We start from the raw sequence: 15,400 nt of genomic DNA, 5'->3' as shown, positions 1-15,400 counted from the left end.
CCCTCTCTAACAGTTTTAAGTTGGCGACGACTCATTTCTTTTTTTTTTTCTTTTTGGGCCTCCTTATCTCGAGAGACAATGGATACGCGCCTGGAGGTGGTCAGTGGTTTGTGAAGCAGCGCCTGGAGTGGCTATAAAGGCCAATTCTGGAGTGACAGGCTCTTCCACAGGTGCTGCAGAGAAATTTGTTTGTTGGGGCTGTTGCACAGTTGGCTCTCCCCTTGCGCCTCTGTCTTTTTTCCTGCCAACTACTAAGTCTCTTCGACTCGCCACAATTTAGCCCTGTCTTTATGGCTGCCCGCCAGCTCTGGCGAATGCTGGCAACTGACTCCCACGACTTGTGATCAATGTCACACGATTTCATGTCGCGTTTGCAGACGTCTTTATAACGGAGACATGGACGGCCGGTAGCTCTGATACCAGTGGCGAGCTCGCTGTACAATGTGTCTTTGGGGATCCTGCCATCTTCCATGCGGCTCACATGGCCAAGCCATCTCAAGCGCCGCTGACTCAGTAGTGTGTATAAGCTGGGGATGTTGGCCGCTTCAAGGACTTCTGTGTTGGAGATATAGTCCTGCCACCTGATGCCAAGTATTCTCCGAAGGCAGCGAAGATGGAATGAATTGAGACGTCGCTCTTGGCTGGCATACGTTGTCCAGGCCTCGCTGCCGTAGAGCAAGGTACTGAGGACACAGGCCTGATACACTCGGACTTTTGTGTTCCGTGTCAGTGCGCCATTTTCCCACACTCTCTTGGCCAGTCTGAACATAGCAGTGGGAGCCTTACCCATGCGCTTGTTGATTTCTGCATCTAGAGACAGGTTACTGGTGATAGTTGAGCCTAGGTAGGTGAACTCTTGAACCACTTCCAGAGCGTGGTCGCCAATATTGATGGATGGAGCATTTCTGACATCCTGCCCCATGATGTTCGTTTTCTTGAGGCTGATGGTTAGGCCAAATTCATTGCAGGCAGACGCAAACCTGTCGATGAGACTCTGCAGGCATTCTTCAGTGTGAGATGTTAAAGCAGCATCGTCAGCAAAGAGGAGTTCTCTGATGAGGACTTTCCGTACTTTGGACTTCGCTCTTAGACGGGCAAGGTTGAACAACCTGCCCCCTGATCTTGTGTGGAGGAAAATTCCTTCTTCAGAGGATTTGAACGCATGTGAAAGCAGCAGGGAGAAGAAAATCCCAAAAAGTGTGGGTGCGAGAACACAGCCCTGTTTCACACCACTCAGGATAGGAAAGGGCTCTGATGAGGAGCCACCATGTTGAATTGTGCCTTTCATATTGTCATGGAATGAGGTGATGATACTTAGTAGCTTTGGTGGACATCCGATCTTTTCTAGTAGTCTGAAGAGACCACGTCTGCTGACGAGGTCAAAGGCTTTGGTGAGATCAATGAAAGCAATGTAGAGGGGCATCTGTTGTTCACGGCATTTCTCCTGTATCTGACGAAGGGAGAACAGCATGTCAATAGTCGATCTCTCTGCACGAAAGCCACACTGTGCCTCAGGGTAGACGCGCTCGGCCAGCTTCTGGAGCCTGTTCAGAGCGACTCGAGCAAAGACTTTCCCCACTATGCTGAGCAGGGAGATTCCACGGTAGTTGTTGCAGTCACCGCGGTCACCTTTGTTTTTATAGAGGGTGATGATGTTGGCATCGCGCATGTCCTGGGGTACTGCTCCCTCGTCCCAGCACAGGCATAGCAGTTCATGTAGTGCTGAGAGTATAGCAGGCTTGGCACTCTTGATTATTTCAGGGGTAATGCTGTCCTTCCCAGGGGCTTTTCCGCTGGCTAGGGAATCAATGGCATCACTGAGTTCCGATTTGGTTGGCTGGATGTCCAGCTCATCCATGACTGGTAGAGGCTGGGCTGCATTGAGGGCAGTCTCAGTGACAGCATTCTCCCTGGAGTACAGTTCTAGGTAGTGCTCAACCCAGCGGTCCATCTGTTTGCGTTGGTCAGTGATTATGTCCCCCGATTTAGATTTGAGGGGGGTGATCTTCTTGATGGTTGGCCCAAGAGCTCTCTTCATGCCATCATACATTCCTCTGATGTTTCCGGTGTCTGAGGCCAGCTGAATATGACTGCATAGGTGTTGCCAGTAGTCGTTTGCGCAACGCCTAGCTGTTCTTTGTGCAGTACTTCTGGCTGCTTTAAGTGCTGCGGATGTTAAATCGCTGGGGGCTTTCTTGTAGTTCAAAAGTGCAATGCGCTTAGCGGCTATGACAGGTTCCAGCTCTTCATTATGAGATTGAAACCAGTCTGCATTTCTCTTCGCACTTTTGCCGTAGGTGGTCAAAGCTGACTCATAGATGGCGTCTCTGATGTGGGCCCACTTGGTCTCAGCATCCCCTGTGGGAGTGTTTTGAAGGGCTGTTACAAGTGAATTTAGAAATTTTTGTAACAGCTGTGGGTGAGAAATTCTGCTCGTGTTGATGCGCGGGTGGCCCTTCTGCTTGGAATGATGCAACTTCTTTGGTCTGAGTCTAACCTTGCTGCACACCAGGGAGTGGTCGGTGTCGCAGTCCGCACTGTGGAAGCTGCGTGTGATTTGAACACTGTTTAAGGCGGCTCGCCTTGTGACAATGAGGTCTAGCTGGTGCCAACGACGTGATCTTGGGTGCCTCCATGAAACCTGGTGACAGGGTTTAGTGTGAAAGAACGAGTTGGTGATGCAGAGGTTATGATAGGTACACAACTCAAGCAGTCTCTGCCCGTTCTCATTCATCCTTCCAACGCCATAGCGCCCAAGGCAGGAGGGCCATGAGTCATGGTCGGCCCCAACCCTGGCATTAAAGTCCCCCAGCAGGAATAGGTGTTCGGTGTTGGGGATGCTGCTAATGATGTTATGGAGTTGTTCATAGAACTGGTCTTTAGCTTCAGGTGCGGAACAGAGTGTTGGAGCATAGATGCTGAGTAGGTGTACTGGACCAGAGGTGGTGAGCAGTCGGATGGACAGTATGCGTTCCGAGCCATTTGAGGGAGGCTCTATCATGCTGAGCAAGGAGTTTCTGATGGCGAAGCCCACTCCATGCTGTCTTGGTTCTTCAGGATCCCTGCCCTGCCAGAAGAAGGTGTAGTCTTGCTCTGCTAGAGAGCCACTCGCGGGGAGGCGAGTCTCCTGAAGTGCTGCAATGTCCACATTGAGTCTACTGAGCTCGTTGTTAATGATGGCGGTCTTCCGAGAATCGTTGATTTGTGTAAGGTCTTCCGACAGGCCAGGACACATAGTTCTGACGTTCCAGCTTGCAAAGCGAAGGGCTGGTACCTTCTTTCCTTTTTTCATGTTGTTTGGTGCGGTGTATCAGTCCACCTTTCGGGCAATGACCCTGAGCTCCAAGCACCCATTGAAGCAGGCAGACTGTGGCGGGACAGAACCTTATTGACCGGGGGCTGCCCGGTTTGAGGCGGGCGGTAGCTGTCCAGTGAGGTGCAATGACCTCTCCCACCGACAAAGGCAACCCGTGGCGCCCAGTTTCTACGCCAATTTATCTGGACTTATAACCCGTAACTGCTGCCTTCCGTGTTGTTTCAGTCGCTGTGAGGCAACTATGGAGTGACCTCTCCATGGCGCATGCCTGGGCAAATTTATGGAGGTTGAGAGTTGCCCAGTCGTCAGAACCCCCCTCTCGGCCTTTCTGGTGGGGTCCAAAGGAGTGCAGGACACGACGTTTGGCACCAGTATGGCTGCAGGAACTGCCGGAAACATGCCAAAGGTGACACATGACCGCCTACGGGGTTCCGCTCCGGATTTTCTGTTAGGGTTTACTCCCTTAGCCTTGGTCTCTCCCGAGACGCCCACAAGGCAGTGGGGTTGTTGGGGCCCCTACACAGGTGTAGGATGGTGCCGGTGGGAGGAGGGGATGCAAGGGGGAGGGGTAGAGGGAGGGGGAGGGGGTGGGGGGGGTGCAGGGGAAGGGGGTGCGGGGTGAAGATGGTGCGAGGGGGGGGGCGGGCTGGGACGGGGTTGTGAGGGGGTGAGCTGAGAGGGTGGAGCAGGGAAGGGGACGGGGGTGGGGGGGGGTGGAAGGGGGGTAAAGGTGGGGGGAGGGGGGGTGGAATCTGGTGCAGGTAATAAGCCATTTCCTCAGTGCCCACCATCGACGTCCGGAAAGCTCATCCACGTCCTTCGGGAGGTGAAGCATCATTTGGCAGACTTAGAGGTGATTACATTTGTTAAGGGTTTTTTTTTGCAGTGGTTTAAATAAAGGCATGCAGCATTGCCGACAGTGCGCTGCAGATGCTCTCCGAGCCATCTCCCGCGGGCGCTTACTGACACCCTAACCTGAGGAAATGGCCTTCCCATATTCGTTCTAGGAAAGATTTTTTTTTAAAATAACATCGTCAAATCTCTTGGGTTTCTCTACTTCAGTGCAAATACTCCAAGTAACTCTAGACTCTCCTCATAATTCTAGTTTCCCATCCCTGGCTTCATCCCAGTGAATTTACACTCTATATTCTTCCTACAGTGGACAGCCCAAAACTTCACCCAGTGATCTAACTGTGGCCTAATGAATGTTTTGTACCAATTGATTATTCACTCTTGTACTCATTGTCCCTCTTTATAAAACCTAAAATGCTATTGCCTTTTTAGTGGCTTCATTTACCTGCGCGCTCACCTTGAGGGAATCACTGGGTGTCTCTGTTCATCCACATACTTCAGTGTCTTTCTGTTGAGCGTGCATACCTGCCATGTTTCACCTCCCACATTAAAATTACACCTGCAACTTGTCTGCCCAATTCTAACCCCCTCTGAAGTCGTTTGCAGTTCCCTTCACCATTCGCCAAATTGTTTGCTTCGGTATAATCAGTAACCTCTGAGACTGTTTCCTATACCCAGGTCCAACTCATCTCTATAAAACTGAAAACAAAAATGGGCCCAGCACTTGTGACCTTTTGCTTCTTGTCCATCAACCAATTTTTTATCAACGCTGCTACATTACCTCTTAGAACATGTGTCTACATTTTTCTCTCAGCCTCTTGAGCCACCTTATCTAATGCCTTCTAAAAACCTAGAGGTACTACATTCCTTTTCTCAGTCACTTTTTTCAAAAAAAAATTCTCTCATTTGTCAAGTGTAACTTGCTCTTAACTGATCCAGGCTGGCAAACTTTGATTAACCCATGCGTTCTCTAATTTTACCTTGAATTATGGATTCTAAAAGTTTACCTACAACTGGTATCTGACTTACCAATCTATTATCCACTTCATCCTTCTCAATCTTGAATAAGTGTGTTACATCAGCAATGGTCCAATTTATGGTGCAATTTGCATATTTAAGAAAGATTGAAAAATTGTGGTCAGAGCCTCTGCTGTCTCCCCTCTTCTTTCAACAGCTCACTTGCTCCTGGGAGTTACTCAAAGGCTGACAGAAGAGCATTTCCTGTTTTTTTTTTTCTTTTAAATAATTTCATAGGATAATTTACATTCCCCAAGTCATCAGACTGGCAGATGGGGCTTCCATCAGTGTAGCACTCCTTCAGTCCTGGTTTGGGTGTTAATTAATGTGCCATTGTGATGCTTTTGACTTGGAGCAACTCTGTGAACAAAGCTGATGCTCCAATTAGAGGTTATTCGTGATAATTGTAGCATTCCTTTGGATTTATGTGTGTTCTTCTGTTTTCAGCCACAAGGGATAGGTGAACCGAGTGTTTATCATGCGGTGATCGTCATCTTTTTGGAATTCTTCGCTTGGGGATTGCTGACAACTCCTATGTTAACTGTGAGTCCAATGTACACCATTATGTTTCGGTTAGGTGGTAACTGCCACCCAGTGGTTTAGTGCATAAGTCCACCACATGTTGTGAACCAAGCTGCATACATGAGGCAAGTCCCGTGTTCCATTGCTGGTTTCTCAGCTGAGATGAAGGGCTTTTTGCATTCCTGGAAAAATCATGCCAATGATGACTGTGCCGTAACTCAACTGCTGCGGAAAAGTGCACAAGTAACCATCTAGCATTCACTCACCGGACTCTCTCAGGATGAATGGCTAGTTGTGAGAGTACTGATGGACTATCAGTGCCTGTAGAACTGTGCCCCAGCTTTATTTATATGTTTTGTCTTGAGCACAAGTTGCTGTGTGTAACCAAATTGATCCAGTGCAGCTGCACATGTTGGAATGTCATGTTTTTGGAATCCCTCACAATGTCCAGTATACCATTCCCTTATGTCAGGTGGCAGAGCAGTGGAGCCTGTAGTTCAAATCCTTCCACTCCTGGTCACTCTTCAGTGACCCCTGCTGGAAAGTACTTTGAGCGTTGCTCAGGATAAGGACGCGATCTGTTGTGATGCGCCCCCATAGATTCTTCGGCAAACTACTGTCAAACAATTCTTCAAGGAAGATGGGGAGAGGCGAAATTTTGCAGTGAATTTGAGGGGGTTTAATTGCTAGAGGTACTGTTTTTGAAAGACTATTAAAGTATTGCCTTGCTCCTCTCGCCCACCGCCGCCGCCATGCCCTCACCCCAGAATCTCTTTTTTCACATCCGTAGCCTTAAGTCTTGGTAATAGGAATACATCAGCTCATATCTTCTGTTATGCAAGCTAAGTATATTACACGTGGATAGAGGATTGACTAACAGGAAGCAGTTGGGATAATTTGTCATTTTCGGGTTGGAAAACTGTAACTAGAGTGCCAAAAGGATCAGTGCTGGGGCCTCAACTATCTATGATCTATGTTAATGACTTGGATGAAAGGACCGAGTGTATTGTAACCAAATTTGCAGGCGATACAAAGATGGGTAGGGAAGCAAGTTATGAGAACAGAGTCTGCAAAGGGGTATAGATAGGTTAAGTTAGTGTGCAAAAATTTGGCAGATGGAGTATAATGTGGGAAAATATGAGGTTGTCCACTTTGGCAGGAGGAATAGAAAAGCAAAATATTATTTAAATAGAGAGACACTACAGAATGCTGTGGTACAGAGGGATCTAGGTGTCCTTGTACATGAATTCAAAAGGTTAGCATACAGGTACAGCAAGTAATTAGGAAGGCAATGTTAAATGGAATGTTGGCCTTTATTGCAAGGGGGATGAAGTGTGAAAGCAGGGAAGTCTTGCTACTACTGTACAAGGCATTGCTGAGATCGCACCTAGAGTCCAGTTTTGGCGGTCTCACATAAGGAGGGATATGCTTGCATTGGAAGCAGTTCAGAGCAGGTTCACAAGGCTGATTCCTGGGGTGAAGGGATTGTTCTATGACGAAAGGTTGGGCCTATACTCATTGAAGTTTAGAAGAATGAGAGGTGATCTTATTGAAACATATAAGATTCTGGAGGGGGGCTTAACAGAGTGGATGCTAAGAGAATGTTTCCCCTCGGAGTGTGGGGGGTAAATCTAGAACTAGTAAAATAAAGGATCTCTCATTTAAGACAGATGAGGAGGAGTTTCTTCTGAGGGTCATTATTCTCTGGAATTCCCCCCCAAACCCCCCAGAAAGCTGTAGAGGCTGGATCATTGAATATATTCAAAGCTGAGTTAGACAGATTTTTAATTGAAGGAATTCAAGAGTTGAGTGGGTGCAGACAGGAAAGTGGAGTTAAGGCCACAGTCAGATGATCCATGATCTCATTGAATGGCAGAACAGGACTGAATGGCCTATTTCTCATGATCTTATGCCGTCTGTTCCTGACACATGGGTCTTCTACTGTGTGTGCCACCAAAATAAACTAATGGCGTTAGTCAATCTAACAAGGATACTTTGATTTTTGCTGCTGGCTGCAAGAGACCTGTGTTGGCAGATTGTAACACCAGCACAGTATAAAAGTGGCTTAGCATTGAATTATCACTTGCTGCCTCTGCAACCCTGCATTATTTCATGAGGTAACATTTAATTTTTCCTTAGGTTTTGCATCAGACGTTCCCTCAGCACACCTTTCTAATGAATGGACTTATTCATGGGGTGAAGGTAAGAAAATACAATCCAGCACGGATTTGTAAAAGGCAGACCATGTTTGATTAGTTTAGTTGAATTTTTTGATGAAGTATTGGAGAAGGTTGATGAGAGGAATTTAGTGAATGTTGTCTATATTGATTAAGAAAGTGTTTGACAAAGTACCTCAAAAAAGACTGTTCAATAAAATTAAGGCTTGTGGGTTACTGTCAACTTGGATTTTTAAAAAATGGCTATGCTTGTTTTTTTCAGACTGGAAGATGGTAGACAGTGATATCCCCCAAGGGTCAGTGCTAGGACCACTGCCTATGACGTGGCTATTGGAATACAGAGTAAGATCTCAAAATTTGGCAATGATTCCAAATTTGGAGATGTGGCAGACAGTGAGGTTGATAGCAACTGCTTGCAACAGGACATAAATAAGCTACCAGAATGGGCAAACAAGTAGCATATTGAATGTAATACAGAAGTGTGAGATGGTGCATTTTCGTAGAAAAGATAAGGAGAGGCAATATAGGCTTAACAGCACAGTTCTAGAGTGTATAGAGACAGAGGGATCTGGGGTTCACATGCATAGATCTTTGAAGGTGGCAGGACCTATTGAGAGAACAGTTAACAAAGCATATGAGATCTTGGGCTTCATAAATAGAGGTATTGAGTACAAAAGCAGAGGAAGTTTTGCTGAATCTTTATAAAGTTCTGGTTAGGCCACAACTAAAGTATTGCGTCCAGTTCTGGTCACCACCCTTTAGGAAGGATGTGAGGGTGCAGAGGAAATTTACCAGAATGGTTCTAGGGGTGAGGGCTTTTAGCTACAAGGATGGGGTGGAGAAGCTGGGATTGTTCTCGGAGTAAAGGAGGTTGAGGGGAAATTTGGTAGAGATGTACAAGATTAAGACAGGTTTAAATGAGGTTGACAAAGAAAAGCTGTTGCCATTAGCTGATGGTACAGGAACTAAGGATCACAGGTTTACGGTTGTGAGCAAGAGCTTTCTTTTTAACCTGGCGAGTGGTAACAACCCTGGGACCTGCTGCCTCTGAGGGTGGTGGAAGCAGAGACGCTCAGTGATTTCAAAAGGAAATTGGATGGGCACGTGAAGAAAGTAAACTTGCAGGTTAGAGCAAGGGAATGAGCGACTGGATTGCTCTACTGCCAGCCGACGTGGACTCAGAACAGACGCTTTCTATGCTGTTGTGACTCTATGATGTAGCTTGTACTTGAAACAAAATATGTTTGACTTGAATAGCCCACTCTTGTTGCCTTATTTGAAGAACCAGCAGAAGTTTTTTGTTGACTTGCATGTATGAAATTTCAAAACTCTTCAGTAAAAAAGAAAATGCAGGAAATCGGAGATGAAAGAAAATGGTGAAAGTACACGGTAGATTTGAGTGTGGAAGTGAAAGGAAGTTTAATATTCAACTCTTGTTTCTTTCAGAGGTGTGCCTTGCACTGTGCCATTTCAGCAGTTTGTTTTGACTTAGAGAAAATGCCTATTAATGAACTCCAGTAAATGGACTGACCACTTGTAATGTGCTGAATGTACATCTCTTGATTACTGGTTGAATTTCACATGTAGCAGTCAACCATCTCTGGATGCTCCTTTCCACTCCTTTGGTTATGACGTGTCATCTGGCTATTAGTGTCACTGCATTTGGGAGTGAATGGCATTTAGTTTAGATGGTCTCCAGCACTGCTGCTCCAGTTTTGGGAGTGCAGCACATTAGAAAGCATTCCCTCACCCATTCTCCCACCCCCCAATGCCACTCCATCCAGTTTACATTCCCACCCAGTGCCCGTTCTATGTCAGGCGCTGGTGTCAATGAATCTGGCAACAGTTCACAAGACAAGGGACAGAGGTTTCTGCTGCTGCAGGAACTGGCTGTGCCAGCACTTTTATATTTACAACTGCAACAAATGGCTGGTGAAGCAGACATTTATCATTGGCTGACTTTTTATAAAGTAAATGCTCCTTTAGTGTCACTTGTAATGAGCTGCTTCAGTCAATGCACTGTTGGTGGATGCACCTTCACCACACGGACTGCAGCGGTTAAAGAAGGTGGCCATCACCATCATCCCAAACATCTCATCTAGCAATGGGCAATAAATGTTGGCCTTGCCAGTGACACCCACATCCAGAGAGAATTATAATTACAAGGCGTTTGTTCTCTGAGCAAGTGGAGAAATCACAGTGCAGCTACTCAATCTTGATTCAGGGCAGGAGTGGTTATAGCTTGATGAAAGAATTCCCATGGGTGACCCTTTCAACAAAAAAACATTGTTTTCTTACATTGAAAAATAGTTTCATTCAGGAAATTGGCTGTGGAGCTTGAGGATGCGAGCAAACTGAATGAATTGAGGTACAATTGTTGCCTCCTGCACTCAGTATTTATGTAATTCCAACCGTTCAGAGTTCCCTCATGTGGTCAGGTCAATAAATCTTTGTAGCAATAACTGTTGGAAAATGTACAGCAGGGGGGACTGAGAGTGGAGGATGAGTCCCAGCTTCAGATGGGTTCCAGTGAAGGGTTTCCTGTCATTGCTTTATTGTGTTGCTAACTGGCCTCCCATGTACTTAAAACATTTTCTGTTTTCATTTCAGATTTCCAGTATTTTAATTTAAATTTTCTTTGGCTGTCCAGAATCAGCTTCTCTGATTAAAATCACAGTGCACATATGTTTTAGTCACTTCTAATGACTTGTTTTGATTTGCAGGGAATATTATCGTTTCTTAGCGCTCCTCTGATTGGAGCATTGTCGGATGTTTGGGGCAGGAAATCCTTTCTTCTTCTGACTGTGTTCTTCACCTGTGCCCCAATTCCTCTCATGAGAATAAGCCCCTGGTGAGTGGCTGCAAGTTGCTATATTAGCTCCCTTATCAGAGCAAAAACAAAAAAAAAAATCTTGAGACATTTTTGTGGATTTCTGAGCCATAATGTGACCGGATGTTTGGTGCTCGCTTCACATCTGATTTCAAGAATTAAATAAAATTAAAAAGCATGTTTTGAAAATTTATCCTTCATTTCAAATTGTTACCGTTGACAGTTAAGCTCCCTGCATCTGTATCAGAGAATAATGAGATTCAAACTTATGCTCCAGACTTTTATGTAGTGAGTTCCTGATCTCTCCTTCCACCAGCTAAGCTGCAGTTTGCTGGCTAGCCACTTATGCCAAGATCATTGTGGGTATCAATTACGAAAGAAGGCCAACAGCGTTGGACTTGCTTTGTGTGGGAAAGAGGAAGCTTTTGAGTTGACCTAATTGAAGTTTTCAAAATTGTGAAAGGAAGATTCAAACAACAATGGAAGCTTGTGAAAAATGAGACGATTAAGAGTCAGAGGAGAACTCAAATGAAAATTGTTCCAAGGAGGCATTGAAGCTCACAGTATAAAGGGTCTTGAGTCAATTAAGTGTTTTTCTGGAGAAAGAAGGGAGTGAAGGTCATGCTGGACCTGGGATGGATCCTAAATACGGGGACAAAATACTTCAGAAACTTCCATGTAATAGTTTTTCCCCCTCTGCTTTTTCAATGTTTCCCATCCTCTTTCCCCCATGCTTCCCAAACCCAGTTTTTCCAGTGTGCATTCCAAAAGGCCATACCGTGATTGGTACGGTACACTGCTGTCATTCTTCAAATACTTCCCCCAAGTGCTCATTCTTGGTGTATGAGCATGGGCAAGAGTATCGGAAGGATGTCTGGCTAGTGGGGGGAGCATACCTCTTAAACCCAATTCTGTCCCCCCACCCAAAGTCCATAGATTCTCAGGAAAGCTCAATAGGCAGGGATTAGGAGCCATATCCCTGCCTCAAATTATTGTAACACTCTGAGCTTAAGTTATTCCATATGCAGCACTCCTTGTAACTATATATTTGCAGCCTATCATGCTGATCTAAATGCAGTTCATTTTCTTTAGCCAGCTTTTTTAAAAAACTCTTGGTTAGTGTTTAAAGTTCCAACAATCTGAAGATTGGTTGTTTCTATATGTGCTTTCCTCCGCAGGTGGTACTTTGCAGTGATTTCCATGTCTGGAGTATTTGCAGTCACGTTTTCAGTGATCTTTGCCTACGTAGCAGATATAACTCAGGAGCACGAGAGGAGCACAGCTTATGGACTTGTAAGTCACAAAACCGCAGCTAAAGAGAAGGACATCTCTTACTCCACTGTAAGGGTTTGTTCAGAGTTTAAAACACCAAGGGTTCTTGGATAATTATTAATGGAGGTTCAACTGCACCTCTTCCAAAGCAATGAACCATTGTACATGGGCAATTTTTCAGCATGCTGCAGTTCTGATTCAGAAGGTTTTGGGTTCATAGAATGATAGAAACTTACAGCATAGAAGGAGCCCATTTGGCCTGTCATGGCTGTGCTGGCACTTTGAAAGAGTAGTCCTGCTTAGTCCCATTTTGTCCATTACCCTGTAAGCTCTTCATCCTGTATGTTGATGGAGCACTGTAGCAGGAGCTTTGCTCTGTGTATTTACCTGTGCTGTACCTGCCCTGGGCGTGTTTGAAACTGGTGCCTGAAATGGAAAGTCTGAATGAGCTCAAAATTCACCCAAATAAAAACACTGAAGAAAGTCTCCAGGGTTGGAAAGTAGTCAGAATTTTGTTTTCTCTCAATCACAGGTATCGGCAACGTTTGCAGCTAGTCTTGTGACCAGCCCGGCCATTGGAGCATACTTGTCCAGGGCATATGGGGACAATTTAGTGGTAGTTTTGGCCACTGCCATTGCCTTGCTGGACATTTGTTTCATTCTCGTGGCTGTGCCAGAATCTTTACCAGAGAAGATGAGGCCTGCTTCCTGGGGTGCGCCGATTTCATGGGAACAAGCAGACCCTTTTGCAGTAAGTAACTGAATTCATTCACAAGCCCATCCAAATGTATTGGTGCTGATCCTTACCCTGCTTTCAATAGACCTCCTGATTATAATTCCAGGCTTTCATTATTGGCATCCTATCCCAAACTAAGTTATGTTGATGTATTGGCTCCCTGCCCCCATTACATTGCTTTCGGGATCCCTGTCATCATTCACAAATCCTTCCATAGCTTCACTGCAACCTCCTCTGGTGCTACATTAGCCTGGAATTTTCTGCCTAAGCTCCTCCATCTTCCATGTCTTCGTCCACCTTCAAAAAGCCTCAAAATCTACCCCAACTACATCTTCAATCGCTGAATTCCAGGCCAGTGTCCAATCAGCCGCCTTTGGTGAAGTACCTTAGGATAGATTTTGAAAGATTCCATCAGACTGGAAAATAGCAAATATATAACCCCTCTATTCAAGAAGGGGGTGAGCTTGACATCTGTCATGGGGAAAATGTTCGAATCTATCATTAAGGAGGCTATAGCTAGGCAGTTAGAAAAACTCAAGGTAATCGGGAATAGTCAGCGTGGCTTTGTTGAAGGGAAATAATGTTTAACCAATTTATTGGAGTTCTTTGAAGGAATGACATGTGCCGTGGATGAAGGAGAGCCCGTTACTTGGATTTCCAGAAGGCATTTAACGAGGTGCCACATAAAAGGTTATTGCGCAAAGTAGGAGCTCATGGTGTAGTGGGTGACATGTTAGCATGAATAGAAGATAGGCTGTCTGGCAGAAAACAGTATGCATAAATGGGTCCTTTTCTGATGGGCAGAATGTGAGAGTGGAGTCCCACACGGGTCTGTGCTGGTGCCTCAAGTTTTTGCAATTTATATCAATGACTTAGATGAGGGGAGCAATGGCATGGTAGCTAAATTTGCAGATGACACAAAGATAAGTAGGAACGTATGCTGTGAAGAGGACATAAGGAGCTTGCAGACCAATATAGATAGGTTGAGTGGGCAAAAATCTGGCAGATGGAGTATAATGTGGGAAAATGTGAAGTTGTTCACTTTGGCAGGAAGAATAAAAAAGCAGGGTATTACTTAAACAGAGAATGACTGCAGAATTCCGAGGTGCAGAGGGATCGAGGTGTTCCAGTGCATGAGTCGCAAAAAGTTAATATATAGGTATAGCAAGTAAATAAAGAAGACGAATGGAATACTAAACTTTATTATGAGAGGAATTGAAAATAAAAGTAAGGATGTTATGCTTCAGTTAAACAGGGCATTGGTGAGACTACATCTTGAATACTTTGTGCAGTTTTGGCCTCATTTAAGGAAGGATGTGAATGCGTTGGAGGCGGTTCAGAGGATGTTTACTAGATTGATACCTGGAATGAGCGGGTTATCGTATGAGGAAAGGTTGGACAGACTGGACTTGTTTTCACTGGAGTTTAGAAGAGTGAGGGGAAATTTGATTTAAAATTAAGGGTTGTCCTTTTAAGACAGATGAGAAATTTTTTTCTGAGTATTGTGACTTTGGAACTCTGCCTCAAAGTGGTGGAGGTGGGGTCATTGAACAGTTTCAAGGCGGGGGTAGAGAGATTCTTGTTAGGCGAGGGTTATTGGGTAGATGAATGTGTGGAATTTGAGATACAAACAGATCAACCATGATCTTATTGAATGGCAGAGCAGGCGAGAGTGGCTGAATGGCCTACCTTTGCTTCTTGTTCTTATGTATAGTTTGCTACTTTAAGCTGTTAACAAAAAGGTCCCATCATCTCTTGACAACCCCCTCCCACCCCGCCCCTTTCCTCTCTTGGAAGATAGCATCTTATGCTGGGTTGCGCTTTCATGTGAGACAGCCTGCCTGGATGTCGGTCAAGTGGCTGCTCTTCATATCTAAACATCAACAGTGAGCATCAGCATGCTATTTGGCCATGGAGTCTTGATGCTGTCCTACCTTGAAGTTTACCTTCACTTTCCAGCATGGCTGAGCGAATAGGATCAATAGTGAATAGGAACAGATATCAGTCTGTGCGTGTAGCCGGAGGACATAGGGGAGGTTTTGAACGATTACGTTTCATCGGTGTTCACTATGGAGAGAGACGGTGTAGGTGTAGTGATCAGGGAGGGGGATTGTGATATACTTGAACAAATTAGCATTGTAAAGGAGGAAGTATTGGCAGTATTAGTGGCTTAAAGGATAAATCCCCACGCCCAGATGAGATGTATCTGAGGCAAGGGAGGTGATTGCAGGAGCTCTGACACACATTTTCAGATCCTCTCTGGCCACAGGAGAGGTACCAGAGGATTGGAGGACAGCAAATGTGGTACCATTATTCAAGAAGGGTAGCAGGGATAAATCAGGTGATTACAGGCCGGTGAGTCTAACATCAGTGGTGGGGAAATTATTGGAAAAAATTGAGACACAGGATTAATTTCCACTTGGAGAGGCAGGGATTAATCAGGGATAGTCAGCCTGGCTTTGTCAGGGGGAGATCGTGTCTTAACAAATTTGATTGAATTTTCCGAGGCGGTAACTAGATGTGTCGATGAGGGTAAAGCAGTTGATGTAGTCTACATGGACTTCAGTAAGGCTTTTGATAAGGTCCCGCATGGCAGATTGGTTAAGAAGGTAAAAGCCCATGGGATCCAGGGTAATTTGGCAAATTGGATTCAAAATTGGCTTAGTGGCAGGAGGCAG

The 15,400-nt window shown here is 45.3% G+C and overlaps 1 protein-coding gene across 2 annotated transcripts in view; it reads left to right on the top strand.

Annotated features, from left to right (window-relative positions):
• Positions 1-15,400, top strand: part of LOC137351535 (hippocampus abundant transcript 1 protein-like) — a 70,629-nt gene that overhangs the window by 24,138 nt on the left and 31,091 nt on the right. For both annotated transcript variants that reach the window (XR_010969512.1, XM_068016028.1), the window contains exons 2-6: positions 5,633-5,728; positions 7,847-7,909; positions 10,608-10,735; positions 11,893-12,007; positions 12,519-12,737. Coding sequence is in view for 1 of the 2 variants with exons in the window: in XM_068016028.1 (XP_067872129.1) it covers positions 5,633-5,728; positions 7,847-7,909; positions 10,608-10,735; positions 11,893-12,007; positions 12,519-12,737 (621 nt within the window). In the remaining variant the exon portion in view is untranslated. The remainder of the gene's footprint in view (positions 1-5,632; positions 5,729-7,846; positions 7,910-10,607; positions 10,736-11,892; positions 12,008-12,518; positions 12,738-15,400) is intronic.

Source organism: Heterodontus francisci, chromosome 36, assembly GCF_036365525.1.
Source record: "Heterodontus francisci isolate sHetFra1 chromosome 36, sHetFra1.hap1, whole genome shotgun sequence".
In the NCBI taxonomy this organism is placed as follows: domain Eukaryota; kingdom Metazoa; phylum Chordata; class Chondrichthyes; order Heterodontiformes; family Heterodontidae; genus Heterodontus; species Heterodontus francisci.
This window is presented reverse-complemented; position numbering and strand designations above follow the sequence as displayed.